Source organism: Ostrea edulis, chromosome 7 (assembly GCF_947568905.1).
Source record: "Ostrea edulis chromosome 7, xbOstEdul1.1, whole genome shotgun sequence".
Lineage (NCBI taxonomy): Eukaryota > Metazoa > Mollusca > Bivalvia > Ostreida > Ostreidae > Ostrea > Ostrea edulis.
In genome coordinates, this window is record NC_079170.1 from 16,808,294 (window position 1) to 16,828,107 (window position 19,814).

The 19,814-nt window shown below is 34.5% G+C and overlaps 1 protein-coding gene across 1 annotated transcript; it reads left to right on the forward strand.

Annotated features, from left to right (window-relative positions):
• Positions 1-2,737: 2,737 nt before the first annotated feature.
• Positions 2,738-15,825, forward strand: LOC125654439 (uncharacterized). Its single transcript, XM_048884395.2, has 7 exons — positions 2,738-2,755; positions 3,137-3,205; positions 3,369-3,525; positions 4,062-4,166; positions 10,686-10,716; positions 11,020-11,156; positions 13,064-15,825. Exons 3-7 carry the CDS (start codon positions 3,378-3,380, stop codon positions 14,173-14,175), a joined length of 1,533 nt encoding a protein of 510 aa, XP_048740352.2. The 5' UTR covers positions 2,738-2,755; positions 3,137-3,205; positions 3,369-3,377; the 3' UTR covers positions 14,176-15,825.
• The last annotated feature ends 3,989 nt before the right edge of the window (positions 15,826-19,814 follow it).

Genomic DNA, 19,814 nt, shown 5'->3' on the forward strand with positions numbered 1-19,814 from the left:
CCAAAGTTAACATACAGAGAAAATGATAAATATACTCTCACCAGTCACCACAGAAATTTCATCACTAATGTCACTGTAATAAATATAAATCATTACATATTTATGCAGTTAAAGTCAACCAATGGAATTCGGCTAAAACCAATGTAAGAAATTTTTCCCGTTTCAGATGTAAACATCATATTGTATACATCATCATTAAATGTAATGTATTGCGGATTGTGTTCAGATTAAATTTGTATTAATGCAGTTTTGCAACATTGAACCACACAGCTTTATTTAGATTGGATCAGAAATGTCTAAACTATGAGCATATAAATAAGACATGGTTTAAATATTTTTGTAGGAATTGCATCATCGCAATCGCAGACTATGATTTTGAGTCCACACCAGCTTCCGCAATCTGACAAAGGAGAGAATTTATGGGAAGCATCCATGGGTAACCGACGACGAGGAATTACAAGATGTGAAGGATTTCCACCAGTTTGAATTAAACTAATTGGAATGAGGTACTAGTACTTGTCTTTTATACATAGAAATGTTTAATTTAAAATGAGAACAGTAAAAAATCATGATTGTTGAATTTTAAGGTAAATCTTTAATTCTGAGGAATGTCCATGCATGCCAGCATCTACAGCATTAATAGTGAGAGTAGCAATATATACTTTAGCTTTAGAATTTATTATTCCAACAATGTAACTTAAAATTTGTGTATCACGGGCTAGGTCATCGCTTTGCACTGCGATACATTATTGATATATACATGTTTATTGAACTTTGAGTTGTCTGAATTTCTGAAACAACATTTGAATATAACAAATAATTTTCTTCATTTCAGTTCCTGACATATGAAAAAATTGCCATTTTTTGCCAGTTTTCAAATATGTGCAAGAAGTATACAGGGATTGAAAGCTGAGAAAGAGCCAAAAATTCCTTTCCAATGTTACATATTATATATATATATATATATATATATATATATATATGCTATCACAAGAATTGCATACCGAATTGGGCTGAAAGCGTCGTGTTGATTGGACAAATTCGCTCAGGGTATACGATGAGCCCCCAATCAAATTGCCTCATTAATTATGAGAACGAGCGAGTAGGAATGAATGGACCCACGGGTGATGGAGAGAGGAACGAAGCGTAATCAACCGTGCATGGGTTTCCGACGATGACAATATACATGACTCGTATCTTGTTCAGTAACTGTAAGCGGAGGACATTGAAAGGATGTAGTAAATCGAAGACATATAAACTTTATATTGAAATGATTTCAAAATCACGTTCTCAGACGCATTGACAAAGACATAGATAAGATGTATATATCTTTGGCTTTGATGACATGATTTTTTCATAATCAATTAAATCAATGTTTTAGAGCGTTTGAACTTATATCATGATATCATTATAAGAAGTATTCGTATTAAAACGTAAGTATAAAATATTAATCATGTGAGAATGATGCTGTCCGTGGGACAATATAAAACACACAGTGAAAATTCATTGACTCTATTCAGACGCGTAGCCAGGCGTACGTTTGTACGCAAATCGTCCACATAATTTTTGAGGGGAAGAGAGAGAGAGTGTGTGAGTTGGGGGGGGGGATTAGAAATATCAAAATAGTCTAGGTCAATACCATACGTGTTTGTTTTGTCTCTTCAAAGGTCTAACATTGTTTGTAGTGGGTTCGACATACAACGATATTGGATAGATCTTTTCTCATTTTTGAGATTTTACAAGTGTTTGTCCGCATTTCGTACAAAAATAGAACAGACCTCGAATATGTCTGCGTAACAAATTTTATAAAGTGTACGAAAAATGCGTTCAGGAGGGTCGAATATACACATCGAAATCGTCTAAAATTTACCAGCTTCCGGAGGCTTCGCTCCCTGGGCTCCCACCAGGGCTTTGCCCTGGACCCATTAGGGGCAGGCGGCCCCCAAACCCCTGCCTACTCGGGTACAGATTTGGATACAGATATAAAGTGGTAAAACATGTTAATTTACAGGTCTTTTTATTTGAACATGTGTACAAGAATTTATATGTATTTTATTCAAACGAATAAAGTTGAAGGACTATTTTCTCTACTACATCTTATTCACATCTGAGTTTGTTTTTCAATAAATTGATGTCAATTATATAGAAACACGCAGAATCTGAATTAGAATTGTAATTCATTTCTATAACTGAAACCATTATGAACCACAACTTAGAGTTTCGTGGCATATAAAGAAACTTGCAGATCGAAATTTTGAGAGATAATCATTGGTAGTACATGTTTTATGAAAATTTGTCATATTATTTAAGTTGGAAATTGTTATAAATGCCATGATATCATATCTTCATTTTCAAGGAGCAAGGTGGGGTGGGGGTGGGGGGGGGGGTGATATTCTGTAATTAAATTGTTTTCTCCCTTATCAATTTAATTTTTACTCATTTCACTTACACAACACAGAACTGCCAGGTACTGAAATTTCTATGTGTTTCATATTTTTCCTGAAGTTTCTGTGTTAATTTCATTTATTTCTTTTCAAAACAATTAAAAATTTAAACTAGCACAGAGAGCAGTCAGAAACTTGAGCAAGTCTATATTCTCACAAAATCTACAGAGGTGTTGTGTAAAATACAAAAATTGACATAGACTTGAGCAAGTCTACACTTGCGCAACCGGTATAAAACTGTACAAAGCTACCGAGGCACCTCTGCGGAACAATGACATCAATTATATATATGTATAATTACACAAATTCAGGTACGTACCTCCTCGATACTGAATTGCGTTTATCTATTTGTTTCTATTTTTATTATTTATTTATATATTTTATTAATTGTCAACTGAACAAAACACTAGTGCATGACTAGAGTTACCTCTCTTTGTTAAAGCACTTGAGAAACGCATGATTTTCTCATGGCCTTCAATTTTTAGACGTATGGTAAAACATAGATTTCCTGTAGTCTATATACGAATATGAAACAACATATAATTATGGCAAATGTCTTCCTCGCTGATTTTTAGTTGATTACTATTAGAAAGCTGACGATTGAACACGACATAAGCTACAGATGTTGAGGCTAATCTCACGATGGTATTTTAAACACTGTATATTTTTTGTCAGTGTAATCAATGTTTTAGAGTGCACCAGTCCTAACTGGACTCTGAACGAAGTTTCACAAAACCGTGTCGATTCATTCGCAATAAAACGTAAGTAGAGAAAATAAATCTTGTTGTGAAAATAGATTAATGTGGTGTATATATTAATTGGAAAGAAGCTTGAATATATCTTTGATGTTCATGATTTAAGATGTATAAGTTTATTCAAATGCATTGTGTATTTGCTAATCCCTTTCGCTTTTTTTTTTTGCAGATATTCCAAATGTTTAATATCACTGATACGTGCCCCTACACTAACTGGGTCACAACTGCGAGAAAGTCATGTACTGACCCCGATAGATACCACTGCTTGAAGGATGAGTATTCTCGTCTGGGCTGGATATGCGCGGATCCAATATGGGTGGAGGCCGGTAACTGCCATTGCTTAATTTTCGAGAAATATTTACTGCTGTTGTGTAAAATATTCCAAGGCAAATGTGTATGCATAGGCTATGCTAAAGATGCAAGTTTATGTTACAGTTTGGGGTTTTTAAAATGTTTTATTTCAGAGAGAGAGAGAGGGGGAGAGAGAGAGAGGGAGAGAGAGAGGGGGAGAGAGAGGGGGGGGGGGAGAGAAAGAGAGAGAGAGAGTCCACATTATAGATACGAGATCACAGAAAGAGAGATAATGATGACTAATGACACTAACGTCTACAAATTGAAATAGCCAGGCGTCATCAGATATTTTCATTTTGTATATAGATGTTTAGTGTCTTTCTCTCAGCCTTTGTAATCTAGTTTTAGTGCTAATTTGTCTTTGTTTTCATCTGATTTATCTAGTTTTCACTTCAATGTTACAATTCTATCGTCCTGAAGAAGGGACAGGTCGTCCCTAAAATTTTGATATTGTTGGTGTTATTGTACCACTACTCTATGTACATATATTCTATCATTATCTTATCTGTAGGCAGATGCCCAGAATTTAATTCAGTGGCTAAAAAGATGGATACCATTCCATGTAGCGGAGGCGATTGCCCTGATTCAAATTATCAATCAACATTATCTCATATTTGTAAGTATAGCAAAACTTTGAACGAAAGCGCACGTACATATTTGCACTCTTGTTAGAACAGTAATACCCACTTTATTAAAAAAATAAATTTCATTTTTTGAAAATACATGAGGGCATGGACTGCACATGACGCTTTTCACCGGTATATACTTAATGCACTTCATGGAAAGTATGATGGTGTGGAGCGTTGCTGTTCATGCCCTCGTGTAATTTCACAAATTGAATTTATTTTCTTTTTTTACAATTAAAATTTACTTTCATATTTATCGGAATTCTCAGCCGTTTAAATAGTCGTACTACATTTATCAACATTCATACGCACATCCTTCACATTTAAGTGGAAATGGTTATCTTGTTTTAAGTTGGGAAAGATACCAAAGAAAGTTTTAAAGAAATTCATTTTCATGCTCACCTGAGCGGAAAGCTCAAGTGAGCTTGTCTGATCGCTTGTTAACCGTCGTCTGTCCGTCTGTAAACTTTTTACATTTTCGACTTCTTCTCCAGAACCACTGAGCCAATTTCAACCAAACTTACAATTGGCAAAAGCCATCCTTGGTTGAAGAGCTTTCAAGTTTGGGCCAGCAGAGCTGCAATTTACATTAAAACTTCCTGACACAGCGCAGATTCAAATTTGGGGCCCCGGGGGTAGGATTGGGCCACAATAGGGGATCAAAGTTTTACATACAAATATATAGGAAAAATCTTCTTCTCAAGGACCACTGGGCCAGGAAAGTACAAATTTACATGAAAGCTTCCTGATATAGTGCATATTCACGTTTGTTAGGACCATGGCTCCCGAGGGTAGGGTGGGGGCCACAATAGGGGATCAAAGTTTTAAAATACAAACATATAGGGAAAATCTTAAATAATCTTTCGCTCAAGAACCACTGAGCTAGAAAAGTTTACATTTACATGAGTGAAACTTAAGAAACCTCGGGATTAAGGTATCATCTGAAGACTCACCACTTTCTCTACTTGTTAAGTTGGTGATGGAACAGTCACTGTGATATTTCACAGTCAAGTCTGCCGCGGTTAAAATTAGTACCTCCAACAAGCCTATACAACGACAAAATCATTTTACATATATGAGGTGTAATCAAAACATTTTGAGACTAGCGTTATCGTTATGATAAAACGTATCATGGCCATTTCTCAATTTTACATCAATGTTCATTTACTTATATTTACATTTGCTAATGCACTTCTTTATATGACAGTACTAATGAAATCGATGTTGAATTTCGTGTGACATGAATTTGGTCACGTGATCAGTTTGTTCTTGCGTATGAAGACAATCACCGCTTCAAAAGTCAGTTCCTATACTTTCACCTGGCTTCTTGCTTATGCAATGCAGTGGGGGATTTAGACCCCTTTCGCCACATATTTAAAGAGACACTACAGCTCATTTTGCGCAAAAATCATGAAATGACAATTTTCCCAGCGCTTTCTCAATTTTTGTTGCATTGTTGAAAGTATGAACTTTGCGAAAATAACACTTATCTAAAGTTAAAAATTATCGTTTTAACGTAAAAATTAATACTTTTTGATGGCCTATACACAAACTATCGAGTCTCCTCCTTTCAGTCTTCAGACGCATGCGCATAGACAGTAAACAGTGCAGCATGTCGTCCAGAGAGAGAAAGTGTAGTTGATAGATCTAGAATTTTGAAAGATTCTGTGAGAAAAGAGGTAAAAATAGCATGAGATAAAACTCATACGTGAAGTAAAATTTACCTTGGGATCAGTATGACCGTTGGAAAACAAAGAGCTCGGAGAAGCACATGTAACTCAGTGGCGGATCTAGGATTTCCGAAGAGGGGTGTGAAAGTCAAAGATTAGCCAAAGTAATCGGCCATTCTGGTGCAAAATTTGGATTTTCATTCACAATCTGTGGGGTAAAAAGGGAGGGGGATCCTGGCCCCCTAAATCTGCCATTGAGACTAGCTGCGAAGACACCACGTTTAAAAGTAAGTGCTATTTTTATCTGAACACGACACGTGTTAGTTGTAAAAACAACGGTCAATGGGAACATGGAAGGTTTCTGTTGAAATAATGATTTGTAATTACTTATTATAAGGAGCAGGGAATAATCTTATACTTGAAAGGTGAGTGTGGACCCCCTTGAAGGGGAATTTAAATAATTTCCTGCAGAACACCTTTGCTGTCATTCAAAACCACGTGATGTAAATAAGCATTCAAAAGTCCGAGTCAGCATGAAGAAACCTTTGAATTCCGAACGATCTTCAAAGCGCAGTTGAGAGTAAATTGATGCATCCCAATTGTTCAAAATTGTCAGTATCGATATGAAATTTATCATTTTATCAATACATGGTTTAAAAAACACTTTATTAAAATGTGGAAAATGAGCTGTAGTGTCTCTTTAAATAATAGAAATAGTGTGAGTAAAATTCCAGATTGGCACCCAAAATGGCTTAGTATTTTGGTTAATACTTGACTTTCACACACCCCCTTTCGTAATCCCTGGATCCGCCACTGCAATGACATCATAACAGAAACAAACGCAGCAGGATATTTATACAGAGTTTATTTTGTAAACAAACAAGAATTTCATTAATTCATAAAAGAGAGACATTAAACATACCGTTCTGCTGTTTCATTTTATACAGTTTTAAATACTGTCTGCAACTTCTGCATGACGAATTTATAAAATAAAAGTTCTATGATATTGGAAGCGAAAAAATGTAGGCAGATTTATAAGCCTATTTACTTTATGATGATAAGTTAACCTGTTGTTTCCTGGCAACTTCCATCACGGCTATGACTCGGCATGATCATAAGCGAGGCTGGTTTCGAGGCTCGAAAAAATTAATATATGTTCATGTCAGGGTACTGGTGCGAGTCTTCATTAAAATCCTACAACAGAAATCTCTCAAGTGAACAAACACTCCGTCAGTTCGTTTTTATTTTCCTTTACACACACTGAAGGTAAATAAAAGCCGCAACCTACCTGCACTTTGTCTAAATCTGTCCTACTGTCTCGAATCGTCTCCTGTATGGCTACAACCGCGAGTCCTAACGATGAACATGCCGTTGTTTCTTTCCAAAAACCTGACTAGGAGCTTAACGTTAACTTGACCCATCATATCCACCATCAATTCTCTCAGATCCTTTGAATTTCTGTCGAAATCTGTGTTCAACAATTGCGTTTTCAACTTACTTTCTTAGTAATCTAGACCGACGCCAGTTTCTCCATCGCTGATCACGACCAAATCACATCACGGGTGTAGTTTACTCCGCTCTTCTTGTCGTCATTTCAGTTAACTTTACGCTCTAAATTACTTTTATTTTACACATGATTCGGTTTTTTAAAAAACATTTTCAATTAAATATCTGTATCTTATATTCTCTTTTATATTGTTCCTAATATTTTATTCGATAAAACTCTAACGAACTATATTTTGTGTTCTACGATCGTTATTTTGGTCATCTGCTACATAATCATGGAAGCTCGGTAAGAACGCAAATCAAAATATAAAATATAAATATAAGAAATAAAATATAATTTTTGAGTGTTATGGGGATATGACATGAAGTTGGTACGTGATAAAATCTACTATAACACCCTTCGGGCGTTATAGGATTTGATCACGTGACCAAATTCATGTCATATCCCAACAACATTAAAAGATGATATCTTATTTCTTAATTAACGCACAGGAAAATAGATGAAATATCAGAAATATTAAATAGAGTATCAGCGATAATAAACCAGCAAGTGATTAAGGTATTACGCAACCTCAAATAAGATGGCTTCCCATACGTAATGTAATGAGAAAAAATGGCTCAAGTGGCAGGACTTAATTTTGTATTTCTATACCATAAAGGATTAATCGAACGTAGCTTAATCAGTGTAACAGTTACCAACTTTCACTAAATTAAATGCCTGAAAAAACATTTGCATTTCAAAGAAAATGGTGAAAAGACTATTTTTAGAATAATGATAAAAATATAGGGAAGTAAATTCTGAATACATTTGTTGATATTAGAAACTCCTTCGCATGTACACCACTTACAAATATACATTGCTGGATCCAGTATGTGATTTACTAAGCCTCTATCTTTGCTCCTCACGAAAATATTAACAGCTATGAAGGAGAAACTTCAAACGTACTGTGCCACTACATATGCCAGAAGTTTTGTAAATCAAATGTGGATTCTAAAAAATTCTAAAGAACTTTCAGTAAACGGAAATATTCATATCTAGTGATTAGTCATCAAAAAATTACTTTGTTAAACACCACTCTGATTCCACGCACAAGTACTCTGAAGTTGAAATTAGAAATATGCTGAATTTCCTAATTGACAATATCTCCGTAGTCTTTGGTGATCAGGTCTTCCAACGGTCTGTTCGAATTCCCATGGGCAAGGATTGTACTCCGTTTTTGGCTGACCTGTTTTTATATTCATACGAAGCAGAATTTATTCAAAAACGTATACGTGAGAAGAAGAAAATCTCTTGCTGTGGCCTTCAGTGCAGCATTTAGATATATTGACGACGTTTTATCTATTAACAATACTAATTTTCATTCATATGTCGATTCGATATATCCTTGTAAACTCCAAATAAAAGACACCACAGAGTCACGCACTTCTGCTTCATACTTAGATATTCTATTGAAAATAGGCATTAAAGGCAAACTAACAACTCAACTTTACGATAAACTGGATGACAGAGTTACAGGTACAGGTTGTTTGTAAACATCGGTTTTTAAAAATACTTCTGGTTAACAACACAGTTGTAATGCTGTAAAGCATGTCGGATGTCACTATCAATGCATACACGTGACAAGTTACCAGTGTTGTATCACGTTGAATTAAATTAATTTGTCGAAACATCGGATTCCCGTGAGGATCCGGGTTAGAATAGGTCCTCAGTACCGATTGCTTGTCGTAGAAGGCGACAAAATGGGGCGGTCCTTCGGATGAGACTGCAAAGACCGAGGTCCCGTGTCACAGCAGATGTGGCACGATAAAAAAATTCCCTCCCTGCTCAGCGGCCGTCAGCGCCGAGCAGAAGCCGAAATTTTGCATCCCTTCACCGGAAGTGGTGAGATTTCCATATGAGTGAAATGTTCAATCAATCAATCGAAACATCGGACCAGAGTTTTAAAATAAGCAATTCTTTTATTTTATAAAAACCAACATTATAATGCCCTGTGATTGCTCCAGAAATTGTAGAGATTTCATGCGGTGCTCATCTGTTTTAAAAAGGTTTTTTTTTTATTGCATGCTAGTTCCCTAGAAGAAGGTTTGATAAGTTCTGAAGGTTTATGACATAAGATAAAAACGTTCCATCGAAATTAGTAAAACAAGTAGTTGTATTGAACCTGGTAAAAGGACACGGACGACGTATAGTATGTTTGAGGATGCATCATGACTAAAGGTAGTGTAGAATACATGTTTTAGATGTCTTAATACCATGGTAATCATTCACACCCCAGAAACCCAAAGTCAGATTTAAGCACCGAGCACAGGTACAGGTACTGTGTCAGAAACATTTTCTATAGATCATATAGGTCACAAAAATGACTCAAAATAACCAATCCCCCGAATTCTGCAAATGCCCGATGAGAGACCAGACACTTGTCAGACAAACATTTTATGGTTCAGTGCTCGTATCATGGGTACCTCGGAATTACATATAGTACTGAATTCAGTGTTTTCCATTCATTTCATTTGAACAGGCCCATTTAGAATTGTAACAGGCCAGGGGGGGGGGGGATTTCCCCCATGAAATTTTGGAAAATTAGACGCAAAATCCTGCATTCTGAGGCATTTCAGGGGGCAAAATGACCCTTGTTCATATGCCACTTTTTAACCTACATTTTTAAATATATACCAAAGGGTTGAACATTTTTACCTCAGACAAGTTAGTCACAGTGGTGTGAAATACACACCTTTCCGATGTTTTGACTGAAAGAAATCATGTAATGTATTCGTTCGACGCTTCATTATTTTTCACTGCCATGTGCTTCTCACGCGCAAGGTGAGAGTTTAAAATATCGTCTAATCAAAATCGCCGTTTCAAAAAGCTCTCGATAAAAACATAAACAAGGAAGAAATATGAAAGATATTTATAGCCAACCAATTGCTATTGCATACATTCTTTGCAAAGATCGATCGTGTAAATCAACATCACTGAAATTGACAACATATTATTTTTTGATTTTTTTTATATTTGAACCGGACAGAAAATCGTTTGAAACGGTCAATTTGGCCGGCGGCCGGTTCTTAGGGAAAACACTGGAATTGATGGGCAATGTTTTGAGAAATTATCAAATAGCAAACGTCAAATGTATATTCAGAGTTTGCGCTGGGTCACAACGCTGTTACGATAAATGTCTCTGTTTATTTGTATTATCAATTTCATTGACATCATATCACATTTTAATTTAACTAGACCAGCCTGAAAACATTTTGATCACATATACATGTACATGTACTATTGAAGCACATTGGACAGAACTTGAGATTAATAAGAATGAATTTGTATTTTAGATCAGGCATGTCGGTCAGAAGAAATTAAAATGTAAGTATTGTATCATTTCATTGTGCGCAATAAATAGCATTTTCATGTAGCCCGTTAGTGCCACGGAAGAAAAATAATCATTTTATCTGACGTAAATTACTTATTTAGTGAAGACCCCACTTAATTCTTTGGTCATAAGATATTATCAGGTGACCCCACTTAGTCGGCCATCAGATAGAATCTGGCGATTGCGAATTAACCGCCAGTAAGGTTATAAAATCTTTCTCAGTTGTGGCATTAAAGGGTTTCCGTATTGTCACAATGATATGAATGCCGTTCTAACATTTATCATATCTAAAAAAGGACCACATCACCAACATCAACCCTGCTAACACCAGAAGCAAAAGCTGATGACGATTCTGTTGGAATGATAATCGGCATCACAGCGGTTGTAGTCCTTGTTATCATCTCTGCTGTTCTCGCGGTTCTTTTCAAAAGAAGTAAGTAATTATGAAATAATTCAGACTTGAGAAATGAGGATTCAACATGCATAATGTTATTGCTTGTTTCAGAATTTGGAAATTTACGATGTTTTTTGTTTTCTTATTTCGAAGCAGTGAAACGCATCATGATAAATACGTGTTTATTAGCTATTTTGTTTTATCACAATTGTGTTCTATCGAACTTTGGGATCATAGTGTCGTTTTCGGTATGGTGTCTGGTCAGCAGAATAATTCAAACTACAACACAACGAATTGAAATCTTCGCTGAAAACCAATGAATCCAAAATGTCTGCTATTTCCCCCTTTACCTCCAATTAATATTCAAAACTATTGATGCTCAGTTGATGATCGGGAAGAGGTTGGAAATTCTAGTCCCTCCCACGACAGACACGAATCATTAAGGTGGGTCCTTAGTCCTGGATTTTTGGGGTTTAGGTAGCATTTTTTTGTTTGGAATCAATAGATTAACATTCAGCGTAATAAGAAAAGGCAAATTGGTTAAGGATTTCCATATTTATTTTCATTACAGACACTACTGAAGTAGTGTACCCCTATGTAGATTTTTATGAAATTCATTGGAAACAGTTATCTGTTGTTATTTTAAAATAAAAACCAAAAAAAAAAAAAAAATTTAAATTGCATTTATTTATCAGGAAACATGTCAATAACTAAAACACATGTCATTTTCAATATGTTCATCAAGTTTTAGTCTAATAAGTGCAAAATTATTGAATTAACCTTATTCTCCAAAATGTTAAAAAACAAACAAATATAGACACAATTTCCTTATAGCATGGTTTACATATCATTTTTTCTGTTTGTATAAGTAGATGTACATTTGTTATAGTTATTTATGGGGAAAAATCCATACCTTTCCTTAATGATTTCTAATCTATAGCCTCCAGAGTATGTATACCCCCATAAAAAACCTAAGTCTGGCACCATACAGCTGAGCTATTCAAAACCACTCATGGATTAAAATTTTATGTAATTTCATGAAAAGACACAGATAATAATTCCTTATCACCTTGGTAATATGTTTGTGAAAAATATAGGAAATCTATTGCATAATGGACTTGATAAATAATTTAATGAAAACAGAGTTATTGTCCTTGGATTCAATATTTTGAAACACATAATTGACTATTCAAATATAACTAAGACTTTTTAAATATTTTATGGCTAACAAATTTTTTACAATAACTATTGAAAAAGACTCCAACAAAATTTATGTTCCAGTCATTAAATTATTGACTTTGCAAAATCTTATGACGTCACAGGAGTGTGGAACTACGTTAACACAAATATTGAATTCCACATTGGAAGTGTAAATAACGGTACTTAAAGACCCTAGTCCCATAATTAGGTAACACCTGCACGATAAAAGAGTATCCCTGCTGAATGGGATACGGCGCCTGATATAGATCAAAATTTGTGGCACTTCAACATAAGACGGTGACGGAATGATTCTTGGAGAGACGTATAATTTAGAACTAGTAAAAACGTCTCCATATGAGTGTAAAATTCTCGAAAGAGACGTTAAGCAAGATACAATCAATCAATCATAGAACCAATAAACAATAAATCAAACGTATGGTTTTCGTATAACAATGAATATCAGGGACGTTATAGACAATAATCATATTTTATAGAGCACTTGTCTACTGAGGCGTACGTAATAAAAAGAAAAATGTAACTTTTATTGACAGGGTTCTTGCGTACATCTTGTGGTTTACCAAATTGATATGTCGCTTTCGACATTCACTTTGCTCCTCGGGTATGATAAAACATATTGGTCCCCAGACCCAACAACATATTCATATTTCGATGACAATTGTTAGCACTGACAGATTTGGGAATTATAAACATATTCCACTGTAACTAATCATTAAACATGTATCTAGGGAAGCAACAGCGAAGTGACAGTGGAGACCCCGAAGAAGGCTTGGTGATGTTGGATATACCAGAAGCTAGTGATTTGAGGTCTTATCCTCGAGCTCTACGCGCACTTCGCACTGAGAGATTTGTCGTCATATCCGGGATTCAAGGAGCAGGCAAAACATTTTTAGCAAAACGATTGTGTGAAGAAGGGATACAAACCAATTGTCACTGGATAACGAAACCGGATGATTTTTCAGCCAATCCTGAGTACGAAGGGTATTTTGTTGTTGATGACGTATTTCATGAGCTACAAACAGAAGACGGAGTTCGAGATATAAAGTCCAAATTAGATGATTTATATGAAAATGTCGTAGTTAAAGGTCGTGGGTCTATCATACTCTCCATTACTAGTCTGATTAGAAAGCGATACAATGTCCTCTTTGGAGAAAGAAAATATCAAAATGTTGTTGATCTTGATGACCTTTGTGCAGAGGATCGGGAGGACATTTTACAGTACCATATGAAACTTAATAAGATTGCAATGGAAAATAAGCCTACGACTGAAATGTCGCTCATCATGCGAGGGAAGGATTATGAAAGAGTTATCTCAATGGAACAGAATGGGATGGGGTATCCGTCGGCAGTGGCTTTGTGCTGTAAAATGGACAACCAGGAAGAATTTAATAATTATTGTGGAAGGGCAATCAAATCTCCTATGGCGTGGTTACATGATGACTTGAAAAAACTGATAAACTCTGATGACATTGATAAAAAACGTGATGCTATTGCTTTATCACAAATCGCTTTACAAGGAGGTGAACTGGACATAAAAAATGTAAATTGGGAATTGATGAACGCGTTACTGGAACTTGAAAATGTCCCGCCTGCAGAAGATTCGAATTTGGAACAAACATTAAGTAATCTGAAAAGAAAATTCGTTGAGGAAAATGAAAGTGTTTATAAATTTCAAATCCCAATTGTTATGAAAGTGTTGTTTAAGACCATTTGTGAAAAGCATTCTAAACTTTTCGATATTTGTGGAAACCATTTGACGGAACGGCGTGTGTGTAACATAGAATCATTTCCAGTTGACATCACAGGAGAATATGCAAAATCATTTCTGAAGCGACATTGAATTAAATGTAAAGAAATAGGTGCCCTAACTGTCTAATTTGGTGTATGATAAATAACAGATTTAAATGCAAATTCTATATTACGTTTATTTATGAATCATGGATTTACCACATGCAACATTACAAGGAGATGCTTTTCCCGCTATTTTCTTCCAACTAATCCAAAACCTCCATATTTACTGTAAGCTGTTCGTCTTCTTGGTTAAATTGATGTTAATTTTCATATATCAATGTTGCGACTGTTGGAAATCAACCTGTAAGTGTTTCCTGTAGTAATTCAAATGGCGTTTACATTTTATCTTTTGGATTTATCAGGAAATATTTTCGATAAGTTTGCATCTCCTGTCCATTACAATGGCATCAGGTAAACGGCTGTTTCAATACGTTTTCTAGGTATTACCCATGGTTTTGCATATATAAATGTTATGTCCTTTGCATATTCCAATCTGTCGATGATAACTTGCATATTCTTGACTTAATACATTTTTACGTTGGCATATTTATGCCTCCTATTTGCAAGTTATCTTTTTATAGATTATGTCTACCTGCAAGATAATTATGTCAACATGCAACATAAATATTTCAACATGCAAGAAAAATATAATCAGATAAGAATTTGGAAAATTTAAAATAAAATATCGTATATCACCCATATGTGACTTCAAACATGCTAGATGCAACTTATGTATGTTAACATGCAGCCTATTTATGTCAAAATGCAACTTATTCATGTCGACATGCGAGATGAATATGTGCACATGAAAGAACCAGAGCCACGAATAGCCAAAAATGGCCCTTAGTCAGAACATGATATTATTCTCGGGGACAGAAGCCAAGAATATCTATTATACAAATATGTTATCCTTTTTTTCGATATCTTTTCATTTTGTTTAGCTATTGACGTTCAAAGTACCCATTGTTTTGGCCAGATTGTTATTGACGTTGCAATTTTGCAATGTAAGGTCACAATTTTACAACGTTTCAAGTACTTTTACGTGAAAGTTCTCTAGGTATAAAAGTGAAACAAAACACTATTCAGTGCAATTTAATTATAATATTGTAAATATTTAAATCTGTCTATGTTAATTCTATATTAAAACACACACCTATATCGTATATTCGTACATCTCTTTCTCCTCTCTCTGTTTGTCTCCTTTCCTCCCTTTATATTTTTAAAATTTTTATATATGCAACCATTTAACAGTTTTAAAGTAATATTAATTCAGTACCTCTTTACTTAGCTTTGTTATTTAAGTATGACATAAAGATAAACCCAATTCCAATATTTTAACTGTATAACCATTTATTGCACATACCGATAAAAAATTTAGGGGGGGGGGGGGGGGGGCATCTTAAAATGTACACGAAAACACGGTGGATCCAACCGTTGACTTCCGAATAAGATCTATTGACCTATGTATATGCCTTTCAATATTACATTTAGTTTATGTTGCATATTGATCACTTCTTTTAACAATCTTTTATAAGTTTGCGGGTTTTTATTTTTATTATTTGTTTGGGGGTGTTATTATCCCGCATGTACATGTACACACGCCGAAATCAGTAATAGCCAGACTTTGGACATCGGCGTTATTTCAGACGCACTTTGCTACATGTACAACTTTGGACAGTGAGTAAACATTTTAATCCTATGTTTCAAACTTTTATTTGTGTTTTGCTATATAGGGAGTTACGTTTATGATGAGTGTGGGGGGAGGGGGGTAGGGAAACTGTTACAAAAGTAGCCGTACATGTACAGAATAACGCATGAACATTTAGTTTAGCCATATGGATATAATTTATTTTACATTAAGCTAAGAAAATGTTCACGTGAACTAATCATCAGGTAAAATATGTTCCATTTATTTAATTTCATTAGTTTCCTATCCGGATCATTTATTACAATAATATCTAGACTTGTTTGTATTTCAAAATGCCTTAATTATTATCATTAACTCTATAACATCTATGAAACGAATTCATTAATTAAAAAGTCTTATTCTGATACTGCTACATATAATAAAACCAAACTCCCTCCTCGCATATATTTGGTTAGTGTGCAAACAAAATGAAGCGGATGTTATTTTCACATAAATAGAAACAAGAATGTTATCAACCAAGGGGTTAACTCTATGGTGAATTAACACATCTGTAGTTAGGCATCCACCATAAAATTTGCTTATTTTAACACTTTCACATTTCTTCCTGTCATTAGGTTTAGTTCTTATCTTACATAAAATGCATGAGGGAAACCTTTTTCCGTTATCAGACACTTCCTCCATGTTACAAACACTCAAACTAAATTAAGCAGGACAGTGGTTTAATAATGTGTTCAGTTCTTCCTTCTATAATGCTTAGTAATATTTTACTTAATTATGTAGGATAATATATTTAAAAAATAAATACATCAACTCTTACTTCAGGAACGAGTGTGATTCATATGTTCACTTCTATTTTAATCAGTATTAATGATATCTTCTTTTTTCCATTTGTCTTTTTTATTTCGTTATAAGATTTGTGGTTTTGAATATTTGCTGTTGAGACTGAATTTTCAATGATAAATATATTTGAAACAATGAAAAATACACTATTTTCGTTAACATTCTTTTTACATTATTTTTTTTTTCATTTTCGAATTATTCATTATTATTATTATCCCTTTTTATTAACTGCCTTTTATTTTTGCTAATTATGATCAAATGTAATTCTGTTTGTCAATGGATTTCATTTAAAAGCAAAACAAGATCCATATTGCTAGATATATTTTTCGTATTCATATTTGTATGTATTTCTATATATTGATTTCTGACGGATGAAATATTCAATAGACCAGAATAGCTGTGTGTCGAAATATAACGGTACCCGATGACGTATGTCCAAATCGGTTGACACGTAAACAACCGAACGAATGTTGTAGATCTTTCGCTCAGAGACTTGTAGCCTACAGTCTATCCTTTGTATTGTCATGTGGACGCCTAATTTTTGTCTGGTACCCATATATTGTACTATAATTTAGAAATCATTAAACAATACGGGATAGGCCAATATATCTTCGCATCTTTAGAAGTAGCTTATCGAGTTAGGCACCCCTCGGCCCTCCAGTCTTTTTATGTACTGCGACTGCAATTTCAACATGATCATCAGTGCCAAGAAAACTGAATGCACGGAAATGAAACATGTGAAGCCAGATATTTATTAAATTCAACGGCCTTCAGATAATTAAAATATATATAGTGTGATAACATAAAAAGAAAATGTGTGGAAGAAAAGGCGCGGCGCAGACGATGGGTGGATCTCGATTGTATCTGGAGTGGATTGGAGGACTTAGCTTCGTAATTGCTTGATCAAATAACTAAAACTGTTAACTAGTGCAAGGTTTTTGTAACTATCCCTAACATGGTTACATATATATTCAAGTTCATAAATTGAGCATATAATCTATTTGAAATTTTGGGGGCAAAATCAATTGATGTACGTAGCCCGATTCCGACGATGGCGCGGATCCGGTTTTATTTCAATAATATTTATTGAAAAAAAATCATATTTTATTAACTTTGAATAATTACTGGTTTTGTAAAAAGACAATGGAACAATCCCCAACTATGATATTTAAATATTACGATTTGTATTAAACCTGTAGAATGGAAAAGTATTCGGATTTCGTGCATGGAATGTGAAATTCCGGTTATTTGCAGAACATAAAAAGTAAAAATTCACTTATCCCCCAGGCCTCGATCCAAAAAAACTCTTAACTTCTATGCAGTATGTAATATACTAATTTACAATTCATTAATATTTATTGGATCGAGGCCTGGGGGTTATACAAATTTTTGGTGCATATTGTTGGATATTATCAACTTTTACGAATATAACACAACTGTTATGGGTTCTGCATGTTAAAATTTCTATATGCGTGAATTTTCGCGGAAAAAAACACACTGGATTTATAAAGAAGAAGGTATAAGCTATTTCATACCATGATGAAATTTTGGAATGAAGATACTTTATTTTACTCAAAATCACAGGGCCATATTTGGGTATTCGTGGCTCTTGTTCTTCATTTATGTCTACATACGAGATAAATATGTCTACATGCGAGATGAATATGTCGACATGCAACTTATTTATGTCAACATGCTACTTATTTTTGTCAACATGCGAGAGAAATATGTCTAAATGCATTTTTATCTCGCATGTCAACATAAATGATTTGCATGTCGACATAAATATGCTGCATGTTTGCCAAATTATCTCGCATGTTAACATAATGAAGTTGCATCTAGCACGTTGGAGGTTACTGTTGGTGATATTTGATAATAATATATGTTTCGACATTCGTTTGAAAATTAAGATGCATTTTTGTATATAAAGATTTCTAAAGTATAACTCTTAAAATTGCACATCATTACAGAAATGTTCGTTTCAAATTTCTATCTAATTCAAATATTCCATTATTCGGAAAGTACGATTAAATATTGTAAATGCTGAATATTTATCTAATTTGGTTTTTGTTGTTGTTTTACATACGATTTGTGAATATCGTTGCTCATAGGGATGCTACCAGATGAAGACGAAGTGCCAGATTTTAACTTATGCCTGAAACTTGCGGCAGTAAGGGTTCTTTATCGCGCCAACGCCTACAGTGACACGAAACCTTTATGATTTTTCACCCCTAATGATGGGCGTTAGGTGAAGGAACAGTCACTGACGCAGGACAGGGATCGAGAATCGGAGCGGCGCTTCCCGGCTGCAAAACGTGCTCCTATTTGTACATGTACCCACTAGACTACCGCGATCAGTAGTTTTAAACTCACTTTTTATTTTAAAAAATGGAATAAAAACCAAACTGAACACCAAGATAATCATCGGCTGATTATTGGTTCCTTAGTCTTTCAAAATACGGATGTATATTTAATTGCTGAGATGAAATTTAGAAATTCATTTCAAAATTAAGGATGCATAGCTCTGATCCTTAAAGGAATTTGACTCTAGTTTTTTTGGCACTCAGGTTTTCCTTTTAGCTCTTACAAGTTTATTGTTATTCCGAATTTCAATGAAGAGGCATTATTTGTCAAAATGCGCATCTGGTGCAAAAAAAATTGGTGCCGTTCAAGTTTTACATATTCCAGGTTCTATGATTGATTTGACTGCTGATCTCCTTTTCTGTCATAGAATCATTATCCTCAATGAATTGATTAAGGATGTACTCTACATCGTCATAATGACTGACTTCCTTTTAAAACGTGGTGGAAAATATAAATATCAGCAATATGTGTCTATTCATTTAAAATTTTTTCGCCAAGCTGAGTAGCTGAGTAAGTTAGCACGTCGACTGTTGAACTGTAGATCGCGTGTTCGAGTTCAGCAGGGTTTTTAAATTTTTCTCAGATTGCTTTCAAGTAAAACTGCAATTTTTGACTAAATAAAGTAAATTTGAAAGTTTTCAGTTTCAAAATATTGTTGTACATATCCTCCACTTTTCATCCATATCACATTTCTCTAGTGTAGCATACCTCCTTAATTATGGGAACTTAAGCGACCTAATTAACAGACATAAAGAAGATTTGATTGTCGTTACTCTTTGTTTTGTGGGTATATTTGAGGCTATAAAACAATCTACAATTCCACCGTCCGATATGTA

Excerpts from the sequence above, each read along its gene's own strand:
- LOC125654439 (XM_048884395.2), top strand. The coding sequence starts at position 3,378 with ATGTTTAATATCACTGATACGTGCCCCTACACTAACTGGGTCACAACT. Across the intron at positions 4,167-10,685 it reads ATCAACATTATCTCATATTT|ATCAGGCATGTCGGTCAGAA; the intron begins GTAAGTATAGCA and ends TTTGTATTTTAG. Across the intron at positions 11,157-13,063 it reads CGCGGTTCTTTTCAAAAGAA|GGAAGCAACAGCGAAGTGAC; the intron begins GTAAGTAATTAT and ends ACATGTATCTAG.